Raw genomic sequence first — 19,499 nt, 5'->3', positions numbered from 1 at the left:
TAAATCCTCTTTTAGAACTTCCTAGGCATCTATTCACAATAACTGCAACACACATGCAAATTGATCCCATTCTCTCAGATCTAAAAAACGACCAGCGCCTCAGTCTAGGTATCAACTTAAATACTTTTGGACTCAAATTCTCCTTGAGTTCTACTTCCCAGGGGAAAGAAAGAATTCCTACGCTGGTACTGATGCCCACTCTCTCCAAGCAGACGGTGGACCACTCACTTTGCAGCCGATCGATGTCAGGGTAAATGCGCTCTAGTTTTCAGCATTTCCGAACCAGATCTTTCGCGGTTTAGGTCAAACAATCCGAGCTCTAAGCAGACTTGACAAGTTTGTTCTGGGCTGAAGGCCATGGACTAGGTTCTCCGACCAGATAAGTCACTAGGCTGAGTCTACAGTAGGTGGGGCGCGCTCACCAGCTCAGAAGTAGTGACTGAAAGTTTGTCGCAACATCGTTGAATTCAATCACCGGGCTGCTGCAGGAGATACCCTTTGCACCGCGAGTACAGCACCAGAAAGGTTCGCCCTAGGGGGCAGGGCACTAGCAAGGAAGATGCGCCAGACCCCCGGGGCCCAGCCCCTTCTCCCACGGTTTGGAAGGCGCGGTGGTAGCGGATCCAGAGCTCGGAGTTTCAGGTCTCTGTCCTCTAGCTTGCTCTGTGGGTAGCAGGAAAGGGTGCGACCAGCTTGGGAACTCTTGCTCCGAGATCTGCAAGAATCAACGGCGGCAGCCAAGGTGAGGGGAGGCGGGGGCACGTGCTTGGATGTGGGTGCTTGTGTAACCAGCTCCTCAGGCGCCAGCACCGACAGCGCTCCGGCGGGAGGATCGTCTGAGCCTATTCTTCCGCCGAAACCGGGGAGGCTCTGGGGTCCAGCTACCCGTACATGGCAGGAGCACACTGGGCAAAGGAAGCGAAGCACTTGCCTCTAGAGCTATCAAATGGGAGTGGGAATTTGGAAAGTTCCCCAACTAGGAACACACGTGACCTCCTCCTGAAAGTAGTTCCGACTGTGGCCCGTGTATCCCTCCACCTCCTTTTGAACCCTCCTAGGTCTCCTCGGCTCCGCCCACTCGCTGGGGCTGCAGAGTCCTACCGTCCCGTAATTCATACTCCCGCCCTGCAACCCCGGTCTCTAGCGTGCACTGACCCGCTAGAGGAGCGCGGAACCTGGCCCCGGGGCGATCCACCCAGCCGGGTTTTCACTGCGGCCCAAAAGGGGCGGGGCGAGGAGCCGCTAAGGGTCGAGCTTGCGTTCGAAGCGGTGAACCCAACTGGAACCCCGAGGGGAGAGATGCTCGGCTCTCCGGGGGAAATGCAGGGGGCTGCAGCGTGCATACCATCCTCGGGGATCCGCTTTCAGTTCACCTGGACAGTTGCCCTTTGGGATCTAGAAATTCAGGGGCGATGTGCTCACACTCAGCGCGCTCTGCTGGGAGCTTTCATTTTTAGGGCAAATGAACCGAGTACCGGGGAAGCGGGAGGTGGGGCGGTGAAAGGGAGCCGGATGAGGTGATACACACTGGAGACACAATAGGGGGTTATTCTTTGTACTAAGACTGACACCTTGAGGACACGGGTGGGGATGGGGGGAGAGGTGGGATTTCTCGGCAAGGGCTGCTGCAGTCACATCCCTGCGAACGATTGTGATCCGACATCCGTGCAAAAGGAGAAGGAGGCTGAAGGCCGTGCCGGGGAAATCTGGAGGTGGAGGCAGGGGGAGGGGTGTCCTCGCTGCAGGGATCGTCCCTGCGTTTTCCTGTACCCTGACCATAGCAGTCACCTGGTCTTTTCCACCTGTGCACAGGTAACCTCAGACTCAAGTCAGTGACACTGCTCAACGAACCGGCCACAGCCTTCACCTTCGCTCCCCCTCTCCCCCTCGCAACAGCCTACTCTGCCTGTGGCTGGGTTTTTCGGCCGTGGCTCAGCTCATTCCGCCCACCCTGGGCTGCTGCAAAAGCAGCCGCGGCAAGTGCAGCTACAGGCGGGCGCCTCGAAACAAGCCCGAGCGAGCGCCAGGCAGTCATACTGGGCATGCTCAGTGCGCCTGCCCGTTGGGGACTCGGCGCTCGCACCCGGAGCTCCTGCTTCTGCCCCCTCCCTACAGCCTCTGCTCTGCCCTTCCCTCCCCCGGCGCGGTCCGTCCGCCTCCCGCCTCCCCTCGGGCTCCGAGGCGCCTGGGCTCCCGGCGCGGCGGCGCAGGGGGCGGGCAGGCCGGCGGGCGGTGATGTGGCGGGACTCTTTGTGCACTGCGGCAGGATACACGTTCGGGTGCCGGGACGCGGCTGCGCTCAGTTCTCTCCTCTCGGAAGCTGCAGCCATGATGGAAGTTTGAGAGTTGAGCCGCTGTGAGGCGAGGCCGGGCTCAGGCGAAGGAGATGAGAGACGGCGGCGGCCGCGGCCCAGAGCCCCTCTCAGCGCCTGTAAGCAGCCGCGGGGGCAGCGCCCTCGGGGAGCCGGCCGGCCGGCGGCGGCGGCAGCGGCGGCGTTTCTCGCCTCCTCTTCGTCTTCTTTTCTAACCGTGCAGCCTCTTCCTCGGTTTCTCCTGAAAGGGAAGGTGGAAGCTGTGGACTCGGGCGGGAGCCGGCTGAGGCGCGGCGGCTGCACCTCCCGCTCCTGGAGCGGGGGGGAGAAGCGGCGGCGGCGGCGGCGGCTGCAGCTCCGGGGAGGGGGTCGGAGTGGCCTGTCACCATTTCCAGGGCTGGGAACGCCGGAGAGTTGGTCTCTCCCCTTCTACTGCCTCCAACACGGCGGCGGCGGCGGCGGCACATCCAGGGACCCGGGCCGGTTTTAAACCTCCCCTCCGCCGCCGCCGCACCCCTCCTGGCCCGGGCTCCGGAGGCCGCCGGAGGAGGCAGCCGTTCCGAGGATTATTCTTCTCCCCATTCCGCTGCCGCCGCTGCCAGACCTCTGGCTGCTGAGGAGAAGCAGGCCCAGTCGCTGCAACCATCCAGCAGCCGCCGCAGCAGCCATTACCCGGCTGCTGTCCAGAACCAAGCGGCAGCAGAGCGAGGGGCATCAGCCACCGCCAAGTCCAGAGCCATTTCCATCCTGCAGAAGAAGCCCCGCCACCAGCAGCTTCTGCCATCTCTCTCCTCCTTTTTCTTCAGCCACAGGCTCCCAGACATGACAGCCATCATCAAAGAGATCGTTAGCAGAAACAAAAGGAGATATCAAGAGGATGGATTCGACTTAGACTTGACCTGTATCCATTTCTGTGGCTGCCGCTCCTCTTTGCCTTTCTGTCACTCTCTCTTATAACGTGGGAGTAGACGGATGCGAAAAATGTCCATAGTTTGGGTGACTATGACATTTAACCCTGGTCGGATTTCTAGATCATGTATATTTTGTGCCTCTTTTGAATTCATTCAACCTAGGGTGTGTTCGGCTATTCGGAACTCTTGCCTGGATGAAAGTGTCAAGGCACTGATGGGTTTCTTAGTCTGTCTGTGGGGACTCTCCCTAAGGGCTATTGTCCGTTAATAAAGAATACAGTACACTGCTAGTGGATTAGTGAGCTCGGTAATCCGGTCTGCTAAATGAACAGAAAAGTAGATGCTTTGAGGTTGAGCATATTTCGATTAAATCTTGGCTTTAGGCCCTAGATCAAGGGTATAGATCAGATTAAAATGAAAATTAGTGTTGCGCGTACGCATATTGCATCAGAATCTTGCAGTGATTGCTTTTAGTTTCCTGAGTTGCATTGATAGATTCTTTTAAAATTTGTGAACCGAACTGATTTGCATAACTTTAGAGAGAGAATCATTTTAGCATATATGGTGCTCATTTGAAGGCAAAAGTAGGTTTGTGTGTTAAAACTAAGTTAATTACAACTTTGAATCTCATTTAGAAGTTTTGTAGCTTGAAATCAATAGTACTGTGTTACATCTCAAAGGCGCTCTTACTAGATCTCTGTTAAATTTGCTTTTTTTGTCTCGTGTTGTGGTGAAGTGGGATAGGGCATGAAATTTGCAGTTCAGTAGCACTGTATATTCAGTGCTCTTGTGACACATAATAGAATGGAGATTGAGTGGTTTTTGATCCCAGATGATAATGTGTAGGTTCAAGGGTATTGTGTGTAGCAAATGGTGATTGCAGAGATTAAACTTCAGTTTCACTTGAAATTTAAGTATTATTGTGATACCAGGATTAACACTCACCTTATTTAGGTTTCAGGTCCTGTGACACCTTTGGGTATCCATTAACTTTACTCTGGCTTGTGTAGAATATCAGTATAAGTATAATTTACCAGCTAATAACCAGAAATGCTGGCAAGAGTGGATTACTCCAGTTTCGGATTGTAGGTGTGTTCGCTTTTTTCATATGGTGTATTAAATTTACTGAGTCAGCTTGTTGGATAAGACAGAAACCCAAGAGTTTCAGTGGTATATAATTGGTTGCCTAAAAGTTAGGCCTTTATATTTCAAAAGATAGTGGTTATCGAAAGGCATGAGTCTTTGCAGTTTCAGGTATAATAAACCGGTTTTGATCAAGGATGGCGATAGAGCCCTCCTTTTTTGCAGAATGGAAAGTATCGTAGGAATTGAGAGTCACTGGTAGGCCACTGTAAGGCATGAAGAACAGGATTAAGTTATTGGTCTGAGGTGACTGAAGCATTTTATTAAGGCCTCTATTTAAGATAAAAAATTTGGTGCTGTGATTGTAGCAGTGGACAATACTTAGTTAAAACTACATAATTGCATAAGTGTTAATAGTCTTAATAAAAATGGTTTCTTAGCAAGTATCAGTAAACATTTTGCCTAAAGGTAGAGTGACACTAAGTGTCTGTATGTCCAGGTAAAAACTGTGGGGAAGATTTTTTTGAAGAAAATGTTACATATCTGAAGAGTTTTTATTCCTTTGGATTATGTATCCACACATAAATGTGCACAGCTAATTTTGCCCCAGTTTTTGATATGAAATGAAGATAAAAGTTACTGAAGAAGTAGCTTTACAACACACACAACGTAAGTTTTCTGTTAGGTTAAAAAATGATATTTTAAAAGAATATTTGGAAATTTTGGAGTTGCATTAATTGAAAAACTTTACTAAAGCTGAACTTGACCCGCTTGCCCAGAAGATAATTAACTATGAAAAAACTCTTCTGATTTGTAACCTATTTCAAAAATAGTCTACTATTGGTGTGGCTTGACAGTCATCTAGATGTATAGGAACAAATTAATTAAATGTTTAACTTTTTAAAATAAACCCCCATTCAAAAAATTTTCTAGAATGCTGTTTGTTGGGCAGATTGCTTTTAGTATTCAGAATATGTTTATGCTATTTTTGCTTTACCCATTCGATTTAAAATTATCAGAGTTATAAGACTAACATTATTCTACCAGGTTCTTATATGTGAGCAGTGAGGTGATTAGCCATTTCTCCTTTGATTTCAGAGTGTGTGTGCCTCTATGTATGAAATTTATGTGACTTACAACTTTCTCTAAAACTGTCCTTTTAGTTATGGTATGCATAGAAAGCATTATCATATATTGCATCAAATGACTAATAACACTTAATTTCTAGAGTTGTGGTTTTATTGAGCCAAATGTTTATATGAAAAAAAATCACTTAGGGAAGTCAGTAAAGGGTTTACTTTTTTGGTAGTTGCACTTCCAATAATTTTGAAATACCAAAGCACTTTGGTTTGCTTGGTTTCACTTTAGTGTTTATTGTGGTGGGGGGAAAATTAAAATGGCCATTGAAGGCTTTGTCTCTAGCAGGTTGTAGTATCTATTTCAGCAGCTAGCCTGTTCAAAGTTAAATTCTTTTATGAAAATAGTGATTGGAGTATTTTTATAAAGATCAATAATGAAGTGATTTCCTCAGAGGAAAATTGAGGACCATAATTTAGTTAATTTTTTTTGCAGAATTGAATTATTCTAAAAATAATTTGTTGGTGGGGTTTTATCCTTAATGTTAGTCTGGAAAGTAGTATTAAACATGAGACTATAAAAAATTCATCGTCTTTAGATTTCATGGAAACTTTAGGCTTCTATTGCATTTTAATTGATAAGTTTGCGTCTTCATAGGGAATACTTTTTAATTCGTAGAGAGTACGGGGACTATTGAAGTTAGCTGTATTATCTTTTAAGATTAGTGATTACTGAAATGACTGTATTGTGAGGTTTTTTTAAAAAAAGATTCTACTCACAATTTTTATTTTACACTGTTTTGTATCTGTTAAGTTGTATTTCTTTCCTGTGCAACATAATTGGGCCACCTAATTGCTATACAATAATTTATAAACTTCATTTTCATAAAGCGTATTAAAGAATAAAGCGCATCTGAGAGGAATTTACAGTTTATGTAACTCTTAATATAAGGAAAAAGGAATTTTATTGCTGTTCATTATAAAAGTTTGCACAGTAGTACAGTCATCAGTGCAGATTTAACATTGCTTATGATACACTAAATAAATACTAAGTAAATATAAAGTGTGGTGAGGTATAACCACCTTAATTTTAAATAGTTTTAGAAAGATAGTAGAGAAAGGTGCATTTGTGTGTATTACCTTTCAGAATTTTATTTTAACAATATTCAGGGTAGCTGGTGATATTTTAATTCTTGTGTGGAACAGTATAGTATGTGCTTTTTCCCATTAACCACACACACAAAAATATAAAACTCTTAATGTTACAAAATTTCTTACTTTTTGGAAGTCTTTAGTACCGATTTTCAAAGGTCCTCATTTTGAGATTTGCCCCATTTGCTATTTGTTCATTTGATGATAGCTTAATACTTTTTAATAATTTCTAAGCAACTTAAGAAGTAATCACTTCAGTGACTTTTTAATGTAGGAGTATTTATTATGGGAAAAATCACTTCACAAAGTTTCTACATTAAATCACTCTCGGTAAACATTTTATTTTTAAATTTTTGCCTTAGCATTTTTAGTAAGACAGCAGTGTAGGAAATGTTTTTATATTAATATTGTATGTGAAATTTGAGTTTGTGAAAAGAAATTTAGAAGTTTGCATGCATATGACAGTTTTTCACTTACTTGAAATGTTAGGCCTTGGCTGTACTATAAGAATTTAGCTTCCAGAAAAATACGTTATTAATGATGGTGTAAGAAATTGGTGTGTTTTTTTTCCTGTAGCCACTATTAGTTCTGAAGTTTTATTTCTATTTCATAGAACTGTCACTCTCACCTTTTCTCCTGTCTCTTTTTTTGTTAGATAAACTTGATTTTAAGTAAAATCAGTATTCTTTTGTGGTATGAATTCATTAAGAAAAGGTGTTAGGATTTGTTCTAAGGATAGTGACTTAAGACATTTGTATCAGCTTGTGAGATTGAGGTCAGAAATGATTTCAGTAAATATTCAGTTTTATGATATTAAATATTCTGTTTTACAGTTGCTTTCTGTGTGGTAGCTTTGAGGTTAACACAGTTGCTATCAGAAATACCAATAATGTTAGACCGAACAACCCTAAGTTGTTAAGGATTTGCTGAGCAAACTGATGTCCTTAATTCCTTTATTTAGGCCATATTAGTGCCACATGCATTCTTTGCTAGGTGGTCAAAAGTGTTTTGGTCTGTGATTCTCTAAGTATTGAATATATATATGCATTTACTAATGTAAAGTACTTTCGTTTGTCAGGAAAGGTGAAATTAGTATATTGGATTTGACTATTCACATATCCCCAAATTTTTGGAATTTTTTCATGGGTTACAGAAAAGCTATTGGCAATTTGGTTCTTTTAAAATAATTTGCACTGGAATTAAAAAAGGCTGTTAGAAAAATATTAGTATAAGAAGAATAAACATAATTTAAGGGTGAATTAATTTTGTATGGAAAGTCTTAATTTAGTTCAGTATAGTTAAGGCAAAGTCACTTCATTTGCAACAGTTTGCATTAAGAGATGAGTGGACATCTTCAGGGTATTAGGTATACACTTGTTGGTAGTGTTGAGAATATTGAGAGATTTGGATACTGTGGCGCACCTTCCAGCAAAAGAATATTCTTAACCTGTATATAGTGTGGAAAAAAAGACTGTTTATGTATTATATTTTAAGTGGTTATACACTTAATTATTATCAGTAGTCATCACTTCAGATATGGATAGTGAATCTAACTTATAAGTGTTTGAATACTCTGTGTATATATGTAAATAAAGACAGAGTGAGGAAACTATAGTAATATTTCTAAAAACTGAACTTTCTTCTCTTTAGAGATCACCTTGTGGATGTGGTTTTATAATTTTTAAATAAGGTTAAATCTATTTTAAATTACATTAAAATATTGAGTATTAGTTTTATCTACACACTGTTTGTACATTGTTTCATTTTAGATTTTAGGGTGGCAGTGTAGGCTCTGGAACCAACACTGCCTGTGTTGAAATCCTGACTCTGCCACTTAGTAGCTGGATGGCTTTGTGTAGGTTACTTTTCTCAATCTGTTTTATCTGTAAAATGAGGATGATGGTACCAACCCACATAAAGTTTATTTTGAAGAATAAATAAGATAATGTAAGTAATTCACTTAGCATAGCACCTACCACATTGTAAATACTTAAATGGTAACAGCTGCTCTTAAAAATTATAATTTCAGATTACCCATGTATGAGAAATTGTTTGTCTTTTCATTTATGGGAGGAGCAGTGATTTTAACTGAATTTCCTCAGTTTTGGATATGTTAGCATGTTAATTGGTTCAGGCTATGACTATTTTTTAAAATAGGGGTATTCCTTTAGGAGTTGTGAGTGTAACATGTCTATGATTTTGCTGTTTCATTGCAAATAATTTGAAGCTCTGCTCCCTCATACTATGGAGCAAAGAAGAGTTAATCATACTAATCGAAGAGTATTTGCTTTAAAATACTAAGGTATGATGAAAACTTTCTCTGTTATGGCTTAATGAAGTAGAAGTTTTAAAATAAAAATTTGCTATAATATTAAATTTTCTTTAGTGTTAAAGATAGGTCAGCTAAAATATCATGTAGTTTTATTCACAGAGTAATCGCCATCTCAAAACTTTCAATATATGATATAACAGTTATATAAACTGTCTATCAGTAAAGGTATCTTAGCATTTCTTTTTAAGTTCAGATTTTTGGAGGAGTCATGCAACTTTGAATGCCAAGTTACATTTATTACAGTAACATTTACACTTAATATAATTTGGCAGTGCATTAATATAGGAATTTTATTTAGGTTAAACCTTTGTATTGTTGTTTCCCATTTTTGCTTTTGATCAAGATTCTCATTGTAGGCCCTAGAAATGGGAAGAAGAGCTAAAGGATTTCTTTCTTCATTTATTCTTACCAGGTATGGGGAGGGATGGGATAAGCTTGAGACCTGCCTATTAAAGGCCATTACTTGTACATAGGGATCAATCTTTTTTTTCCTTTCCCTGTGCTGCTCTCCCAGCTGTGTCACAGTACCCTCAGTAGTGAAGCACTTGATTTCCAGTGAGTTTTTTTTTACATATTTGTTTTGCATTGCAGAATGAATTGTGCTGTCTAATTTTATATGCAGTTATCTGATTATATGATTTTTATGTGTTTTGTTATGTGTTGGATAAACTAGCTGTATTTTTGGTCCAAGTCTAGGTTGTAGAATTGAACTGTTCATTTTGACAACTTTTAGGAAAATTTAGTTATCTAAAATTCCCTCTCTTTCTCTCTAATGCTTCATGCTCCTGTATTTTGTTTTATATTACTACCCAAAACTTAGTTGATTTAGTGTTATTAAAGCACTTCTGAATAGTTTTCAATTTTATGTATTTTGATTTTTGTAGGTTCTCAGGCTAAATATAATAAGGTTCTATCTTCTTTAGTAGTAATTTCAGGGATTGCATTCTGCTAATTTTATATGTTTAATATTTTTGATCTTTTAAGGAGGATGTAATTATTTAAGGTATTATGAAATGGGTTGTGATCTGATTCTTTAAATCATATGTATTCCTAAAGTGATTTATAAATATAGCATACGTGTTCAGAGTTGCAAACAACTCCTTGTTTTAAAATGTGTGCAATTTTTTTTTCCATTTAAAATTCTTTTGCTCTCATGAATTTAGTGAGACTCTTCTTTTTGAGTGTTCTAGTTACTCGGAACTTACTGGAGATTAAATAAATAGAATTGAAATCTTTTCTCTACTTTTAAAATGAAGTTTGGGTACCTGTTTGGATATGAAACAGTGTTATTCCTTTTTTGAGGTGTGGGGGATGGACAGTGCTGGATATTCTCTGTTTGCCCATCAAGATCCATTTTCCGCCTTTCTCCACCCTTCTTTGAGGCCTGGTAGACTGACATCCTTAGATGGCTCATTCAGGCTCCCTTATCCTCTGGCTTCCATTTGGATTCAGCCCCCAGGAGGCTCTAGCAGAATATTGGAGGGAAGAGGGAGAGTTGGCAGGGGGGTGCTGTTGGGCACTAAGACTATAGCTCCTTTATGATGGCTCCTCTTCTATGGCTCCTTATTCCGATAATGGCTGCCTTCCATTGTCCCTTTAGGCCTAGGGGTGAAAATGGTTTACAAGGCTTACCACCATTGCTAAATTCTGTGATGCTTCAGTATTCCTTATTGGTTACCTTGCCTTTAAGCAGTCCTTGCATTAAACTCTCTTCAAATCAAAAAAAAAAAAAAAAAAAAATGCAGTTTGGGGAATGTTACCAAGCTTGATATTTAGGTGTAATGTATTGATTAATTACTTTACTCTGAGTCTATCAGAGTTAAAGTGGAGTGCCTGGACTTTTTTTTCTTTCATAATGTGAAAACAGTACTTTGCCAGGCTTAACTTAGCCTTGTAAAATTTATTTAACATTTTAACTTACTCGTTTATGAAATATGAAAGATGAAAAAGTGAGGACTTAAGTCAGAAGGTTTTTTTTTAATTAATAGAATGAGCTAGCATATACCCTACCAGTGTCTTATATTTGTTTAGTATTTTTTCATTAACAAAGCCTTTTCTTAATCATTAGCTCATTTGATTTTGCAAAGAAAAAAGGAGCAACCTAAGAGATGGTACAAGCATTACTTTCCTCATTTTTTGTAGTATAGGAATCGTAGCTCCAAAAAAAAAAAAAATCAGTAACTTGTGAAAGGCTACCTGAAGATTGAGTCCAAAGAAGGAGGCAGGGTTTTTAGCTACCTCGTGCAGTATTTTTCCCATTATGTTACATCGGTGATTCTCAAACTTTAGATGGCATTCGAATAACTTGCAGGGCTTAAGTCATAGATTACTTGCCCCACCTCCAGAGTTTCTGATTCATTAGGTCTGGGTTGGGGCCTAAGAATTTGTTTTTTTTTAAATTAATTAATTTCTTTTTTGTCTGCGTTGGGTCTTCGTTGCTGTGCGTGGGTTTTCTCTAGTTGCAGCGAGCGGGGGCTACTCTTTCGTTGCGGTGCGCAGGCTTCTCATTGGGGTGGCTTCTCTTGTTGTGGAGCACGGGCTCTAGGCGCACGGGCTTCCGTAGTTGTGACACGCAGCCTCAGTAGTTGTGGCTCGTGGGCTCCAGAGTGCAGCTCAGTAGTTGTGGCGCACAGGCTTAGTTGCTCCGCGGCATGTGGGATCTTCCTGGACCAGGGCTCGAACCCGTGTCCCCTGCATTGGCAGGCGGATTCTTAACCTCTGCGCCACCAGGGAAGCCCCAGAATTTGTATTCCTAACAAGTTCCCAGGTGGTGCTGATGGTGGTAGTCTGGGGATCACACTTTGTGAATCACTGTGTTATATTATCTCCTGTCAAGCAAATCCTTAATGTCTTCTCTCTTTTAGTTTAATAGAATTTACACATACATTATATCATTTGATTTGTAAACCCTAAGTAGCTCAGCATGGCAAATGTTACCCTGATTTTTGTGGACGAGGCAATGAGCTTAGAAAAGCAGCATAGTGGAATGGAAGGAGCATAGATTTGGGAGTCAGCTAGACCTAAAGTGTAGCTTAAATCTTTGCTCAGCTACTTATTAGTTATGTAATAAAAGATAAACTTAACCTTAGTGGACCTTAGTTTTCACATCTCTAACATGGTCAAAACCCTTAGCTTGTAGGGTGCTTTTTTAGGTTTGTTAGAAGAATATATTTTCAGAATATTGTTTACCAACGGGGGGTGATCTCCTTCCACCTTGTCTGGGTATTTGGCAATGTCTGGAGACATTTTTGGTGGTCACAGCTCCGGGGGCGGGGGTGGGGGGGGGGAGTCAAAGGGCGGAAACTGTTGGCATTTGTCTCAGAGTAGAGGCCGGGAATGCTGTTCAACATCCTGCAGTGCACAGAGCAGCCTCATCCACAGCAAATAATTGCCTGGCCCAAACTGCCAACACTGCCGAGGCTGAGAAGCTCTGGTTTAGAGGTGTAAGTGTCTGGTATGTAATAAGTATAATATTTGATAAGTCAGTACCTTTGTCCTTAGGTTGTGGTATTTAAGGTGAAATTGCTAATAAATGATAGAGCTAGGCTTTTAACATCTACTTTTTCTGACTGCTGCTAGGCCAGTATTCTTTATAATAACTTTTTCCACAAAACATATCCCTGGTAACAAAAAAGGGTTTATTTGAAGAAGGGTCATGTGTGACTGACTGATTGTGAAGGTGTTGCTTTGAACTTCTGTCAGAAAAGGCTGAAGATATTTTCAATAAGAGCGTGTAAGTATATTGCAGTATATGAGGTATTCAGAAGGGTGTTACATAGAACTCTAACAGGATGGATATGCTTTATTAAAGCCTTTTTCTTTTCATTTTTATATTGCCATTAGTTTTAAAAGTGATTCTTAGCTTGCTTCCTTTAGTTATGTAATTAAGAGGTACTTTGCTCACAGGATACTTGTTTTGTGCTGTTTAATTCATTCTTTAATCTTCTGCTTTTTTTTTCTAAAGCTGTTTTTGTTACAGTCAGATGTGGTGAAGTTAAATCTGCTTATGTAAAATGGCAAATTTCTGACAAGTTATAAGAACTTCTCATATCTTTCCAGATGAAGTAGGGCCAACTCTAAGGTTCTCTGATGCATGTGTTACATTCTTTTCTAGACCCTAAATTTGCTATGTCAGCCTGTTGAATTAAAGTGCTTTATTTACCTACATTAAAAACTTGCGTTAGTGTGTGAGATTTTTAGAAAAAAATCGGGATGGAGTTTTAGACTAGTCCAGAGATGAGAAGATGCCAAGGGGGTAGCTTAGTGGATTCTGAATTTTGTTTTGTTTTTAGGGCAGACAAACATAATTACGAAAGTGTTCTAGGAATTGATTGTTTGCTATGATTTTTTTCTGTTCACTTGATGTTACAATTTACTTTGCCTCTCAACTTTGCACAGGCAGATTAAAATGTCAAGGCCTATTTTAAAAATCCTTATGAAATTTAAGTTTTGACTGTTATGATTCTTTGTGAAATTACAGGAGATAGAGGTACTAATATTTTAAAACCAGGACTGCTAATCATGTGATAGCTTCACATTTATTAAGAAAAACAAGTAGCATTTATTATTGTAATTTAATTGAATAAATATGGTATTTATTTCAGTATATGAATAAAACACTCCATTTGCTTTACTGTACTTAAGAATATTTCTTTTATAAAAACTAAAAAATTTTTAAAATTACTCATTGTCCTACTTCTCTGAAACTTCATATTTCCATGTTAGCTTCTAGTTTTTGTTCATATGCATTTATTTTAAAATATAATTCATAATAGTGAACTTAAAGGTGTGTGTGTGTTTTCACAATTTCCAAAGCACCTCATAATTACCTTAATTATTTTAAATGGCAAAGTCATCAGAAATATTTGTTTCTCAGTAGTTATACATTAAACATCTATCCAATATTTGGCCAATTTTTTTTTTTTTCTGCCCATTTCAGATTTTCTTTAGTGTGGATTTAAGCTGACCTAAATATTAGAAAAGGTTTTCATGATTTTGATTCACAAAATCAGTCTCTTACACAAAAAAATAGAATAGCTGAAGTTTGAAGTCTAGAAGCTGTTTTTTTTTCCTTATTTACTTACAGGATAGTTATTGCATATATAAAATTTTAAGCATATTTTAATTATGTAAAAGTGAGGCAAAATAAAATGTATCTAAACACTTTTGATCTGTCAAATTTTCTTTTGCTATTGTAGGAATAGTAATTCTATTGTGTTGAAATCAAAGTGGATATAGAAGTAATTTGAATAAACTGTCACATCACTTTATACTAAAGTTGTTATAACCCTGTTGCTGTCCTCTCTGTAATCAGAAAGGGTATGACTTGTCATGATGTTACTGTTCCTTAGAGCATATTTTGAATGATACAGTTTATATTTGCTTAGTTGCCTTGGTGATAGTAATTGGTGATAGTGATTGATGCAGGTTTGATGTGCATTTGCATTTATAATCAATATTAATTTTTGTGGTAAAAAATAGCATTTGTTAGTCTATATCAAATTTTAATTTTAAGTGTCAGTTACTAAAACATGAAAATAATTTTAACCTTATTAGCTAAATGGTAATTCTCAATGAACTTATTCATGTAGTTAGAAAAAAAAATATTGCGGAAGAAACAAACTTTTCTCTTTTTTAAACACAGTTACTTGTTAGAGTAACATTTTTCCAAATGAGATAAAATTGTTTCAATTCTTAAACATAAGGAAATTTTAATCTAGGTGTGGTGTACCTTCTTGGGTGTTAATGAAAACTTAATGAAGGCAAAAATGTTTTGTTTGTAAGTAAATATATGTATTTTTTTAAAACTCAAGAAGAAATCTAATATATGAATAGTTTTCATGGACTAGTGGTAGGAAATCTAAATAAAGTAAATAACTTAGTATACTGAAAGTATACAATTTTTCATATCTAGGTTCTGTCCAGTGTGATCAAGTTTATATCTAATACTGTAAAATACACTAAGGTACTGGTTATTAAGGCTAGTTGGATTCTTTTTGATAATGAAAAGGTCACACAGATTGTGATTTTTGTATAGTGTCCAAAAAGTAAGGTTTGCCATCTGTTACACAAATATAGGAAAAAGTTAAGATAATCTAGTGATATAAGTGGTTTTGACACTTCTCTTTTTGGAATCATCTATTAATTACAATTTTTAAAAACTAATAGCAAATTTTAAGCTTTTGCAAAAATAAAACTTAATGGTTATGCCAGTGTTGATACTTTTCTACTAAAATACAAAGATAGCAGTTGGGAACTAAAGATTATGTAATGAAAGTCTGGCTTTTAGTCATTTACTTTTAGAAGATTGTTTGGATATTTAAGTGGAAACATCATGTTTTAACTTGAGGTATTAAGTTATACAAGATTTTGATACTGTAGTTATACAAGGTTTTTAAACTGTAGTTTTCCTAAGAGTTGATATATAGGAATTCATTATTACAGAACTTAATCAGGGATCTGATTGAATAAGTATTCCTTAAAGATTTGCTTAAATATTTTTCAAGTTCTCTTCTTTCTTCTCCCATAACTCACTTCTTGTCTGTATGCTAGTAAATGAGTTTCCCCTAAAATTTTGCTATTGCGTTTTGAACCACTGCAGTAGTTGTTTCTATAACTTAATTTCTTTTCACCCCCCAAGAATTTAATCTTGCCGAGTTGCATAGAAGTCTTTAAAATTGCATATTGGGCTTAATAGGATCTGATTAATTTTAATCTACTTTGTTTTATTTATTATGTTGACATTGTTTTTTATTGAGAAGTTTGTTATCATGCCAAGTGATTAATATGATCAGATATAATATTTCAGTTTAGATACCATTTTGAATTTATGTTCTCAAATTCAACTTTGTGTCCCGGGGTTCTATTTTCTGTGTAAGAAACATCTTGCCAATTTCAAATTAATGTCTGATGAAAGTAGATTGTTTTACTAACATCAGTTTATAGATTTTGTTCATTCCTGAATTGTAGGCCATGAACAGAATGATGCCTTTGTGTACCTTTTTGGATAGATAGTGTGTACATAAATTATATCTCTTACATGAAGTGTGGTGCCTGTGTAGCTGAGATTTTTTTATCCAAATACTAAAAGCGTAAAAGTCTTCACCTGTTCTGTTTACTTAATAGTATTTAAACGGTGTGAGGTGTTAAGAGCTCCTTTCCCCTCTTTTCATTTCTGTCCCTCCTAACTTGGTATTTTTGTTTTTCTGTATGTTAAACGTTATGTTTTTAAAAGTTTATTTACTGGTTGAAAAAGTTAGTAACCCTTAAGTTAGTTTTTTCTTTAATGTTTCGGTCTAATTAGTTTCCAAGATTTTTACTGTGTTCTCCTTTGAATACGAAGATTCCACAACTAACCATGATCAGTAATTGTGTCTTCTCCCCCATTTGCAATATTGGATTCATACTAATAATGGTGTCCCTTGAGGAACATGCTGTCTAAAATTAAGTGTTATCAGTTCAAAGCAAACAATGTACCTTATTCTCATAGCTGTTAGTATATTCTAAAATTGCATATTATTAAATTTTAAGATGAATTTTGACTAGTATTTTAGTATATGTAATTTCAGATTTTTTGGATAATATACTTAATCAAGCAGTTATAAATTGATATAATGATTAAATACCATCAGTGGTAATATGAATCATATTATACAGTAGTATTAGAAGAGGCACTTATCATAAAATCAGTAATATGATTCTTACCAATAGAGTAATGAATGCCAGTATGTGTGCCTTCATATTTTAAAATCTGTATGAATTTCTAGTTTATATTGTTCTTATCCAGATTAAAATACTGCACTTAAGCAAAACTTTTTGCTAATTGGGGAAAAAAGTAAGTCATTTCCAGATGATTTTCTGACTTAAGGTATGGAATAAGGAGATTTGATTTTATAATATTAAAGTAAAAAAAGATATGGAATAAAGAGATTTGATTTTACAATATTAAAGTCAAATATAAAATGAAACAGCACACACTTGTTTGGAGCTTTTCTCCTTTAAAATGTTTCAAATTAACAGGACTTTCTTTGAAAAGTAAATTTGATTGTTAGAAGTAAATTTAAAAATCTTGCAATCTTGGCTTAATTAATAGGAAAAAGAAAATCCACTTGGAGACACATTTGTATTAGAACTTTGTTTTCTTAGTACCTTGTGTGTGTGTGGTAGTTTTTGAACGTTAGGAAATTTGTTCATGATTGTATCTAAAAGATCAATTCATTTACAAATCTTGGAATCCTTTTGTTCCTTCCAGAATGTAGTTTGCTAATATTGAGTGAATTGGCACTAAATGTTACTAGGCCTTTGTTGTCAAACTACTGACAAATCCCTTGGCATCTTGTACCTTAACTCTTTGAATGTCTTTTTTCTGTAAAAGTTAATGGCCTTTTATTTTTTTGCATAGCTATAAAGTAGCCAAAACTAATGTTTTAGGTAGTCACTTCTATTAAAATAAATGATAAAAGAATGGCTTTTATAATAGAATGATATTACAGAAGTAATTTATAAATCTAACATTGAATATGAACATTAGAGCATAAAAGACACCCTCTTATGTACTTCAGAGTAATGATGGATTGATATAATTTTAACTTTTATAGTCTTTAATATGCTTTATTAAGATTTTATGGTAGAAAATTAATTAGAATTAACATTTGGCTTGGTTCGAGTATATAATGTGGATAAGTATGTCTAGTGCATGTTGTTTAACTGATAATCTTTTTGAAAGTTATGTGTTACAGCCATAATTTGTTCGATTTGTCATTGGTAGTCAATCTTAGATGTTTTTTAGTGGGAGCAACACTGTAGGGGTGTGTGTGTGTGTATTTTAACAGCAGCAGAGTTCCGAAACAGGAAATCAGTCTTATCGTATTCATCCAGAGACCTAGGAAGAAGGTAATTGTTTGGTATACTCGTTAAAACCAGTTAGTTGGGCAACTTAAGTTTTTAGAGGTTCACAGATGTAGGCTTGAACAGTTGTGGATATATTATTTCATAATTAACAACTACTCTGGAGAAAAATTGATTCAGTTATTTGAGGGGACTAATAATCCCTCAGCTAATACACTAAAAAATTGTACTTTGGATTTTAGACTATTGCTTGTATTATCAGTGACTTGATATTTTTCCATGGTTCTAATTTGATTAAATTTAAATAAATTTCAGTGCCTTGATTATTCCTTTAAAAAGATTTTTTTTTTAACTCAGTGTAATCAATATATCTAGCTTGAAATGTTTTCAAAATGATTCTTAAATTTGAACAATTTAATAGAAAAAAATTTACTTCTGTTTCAGATATTTGTCACTGGAAATTATCTTTCCCTGTTTGTTAATGTACATATGAACATAATTAGATCCTTGTAATCAGTGTTTTCATACTGTTCTGTGTTCTCTTTTATCACAAACTTTTATCTGTCAATGGGTACTTATTTTAAAAGGTATATAGGTAATATTTCATCAGGCTAAATATCATGGTTTGCTAAAACAGCACTATTGTAAATATCTTTGTATAGTTTACTTTTTTTCCCTTGGTTTGTTTTTTTAGATTATATTGTTAGAGTGGGATTGTTGGAATAAAAGATACAGCAGTTTCATGGCTCTGTAGGTTGCAGATTTCTTTCTTTTTTTTTTTTTAAGATGCTCATTCCTTTATTTATTTATTTTATTTATTTTTTTGGCTGCATTGGGTCTTCGTTGCTGCGTGCAGGCTTTCTCTAGTTGCAGCGAGTGGGGGCTACTCTTCGTTGCGGTGCGTGGGCTTCTCATTGAGGTGGCTTCTTGTTGCGGAACACGGGCTCTAGGCACACGGGCTTCAGTAGTTGTGGCACGCGGGCTCAGTAGTTGTGGCTCGCGGGCTCTAGATCGCAGGCTCAGTAGTTGTGGCGCACGGGCTTAGTTGCTCTGCGGCATGTGGGGTCTTCCCGGATCAGGGCTGGAACCCGTGTCCCCTGCATTGGCAGGCGGATTCTTAACCACTGCGCCACCAGGGAAGTCACATGATTGCAGATTTCTTGCCAAACGAACCAGTTTATAGTATTGCTTCTAAGTGGAAGAATTACTAGCAATTCTTGATATTACCTTTGAAGAATGTGATTTTTCATTTAGAAAGTGAGATATAAACTTGTGTAAACTTTTCAGTCAAGAAGAGTTGGTATAATATAAAAACATCAAAGAAAGTTGTGAGGTTCAAATTGCTTGGAGAAGTAGAAAACTTTAGTAGAGTTCCTAAGTTATTTGGCAGTCAGTTTTCCTTTCTGGTTTGGCACTGCTAGCAGATAATTAAAAAGTGTTAAAAGGAACCTAAAAAAATAAAAAATAAAATAAAATAAAATTAAAAAAGGAACCTAAAATTTATGCTAAAGTGAATTTAAGTTAATATATTGGAATTCCTTTTATAATTTGTTTATGAAAACTGTCTTGAGTTGCCTTGTAATGAGACATTTAAACTAAAAAATAACAGGACATTTCTAACTTATGCAACCTCAAATAATAACAACCCCTTATTTACAATTGTAGACCCCTTTGCAGTTTTACAGATTTAAAGATATTTCTGATATCGCATTTGATCTTTGAAACAACCGGTGAAGAAGTTACAGCAAGTGTTATTATCATTATTTTACAGAAAAACAAAAATATT

The 19,499-nt window shown here is 37.4% G+C and overlaps 2 protein-coding genes across 3 annotated transcripts in view; one reads left to right on the top strand and one right to left on the bottom strand.

The window, feature by feature from the left end:
- Nucleotides 1-471: 471 nt before the first annotated feature.
- KLLN (killin, p53 regulated DNA replication inhibitor) lies at nt 472-1,348 on the bottom strand. The gene is given in 4 exon segments (XM_061189971.1): nt 472-686; nt 689-1,067; nt 1,070-1,175; nt 1,260-1,348. Coding segments are annotated over 4 exon segments (789 nt in total).
- A 937-nt stretch (nt 1,349-2,285) lies between these two features.
- Nucleotides 2,286-19,499, top strand: part of PTEN (phosphatase and tensin homolog) — an 86,668-nt gene continuing 69,454 nt past the window's right edge. Inside the window, exons 1-2 of one of the 2 annotated variants that reach the window (XM_061174512.1) lie at nt 2,286-2,431; nt 3,119-3,213. In XM_061174512.1, coding sequence (XP_061030495.1) covers nt 3,135-3,213 — 79 coding nt within the window. In that variant the 5' untranslated portion in view covers nt 2,286-2,431; nt 3,119-3,134. The other variant, XM_061174595.1, reaches the window with a different exon arrangement.

This window comes from Eubalaena glacialis, chromosome 1 (genome assembly GCF_028564815.1).
Source record: "Eubalaena glacialis isolate mEubGla1 chromosome 1, mEubGla1.1.hap2.+ XY, whole genome shotgun sequence".
In the NCBI taxonomy this organism is placed as follows: Eukaryota; Metazoa; Chordata; class Mammalia; order Artiodactyla; family Balaenidae; genus Eubalaena; species Eubalaena glacialis.
The sequence above is the reverse complement of the archived record's forward strand: the minus strand, read 5'-3'. Positions and strand labels throughout refer to the sequence as shown.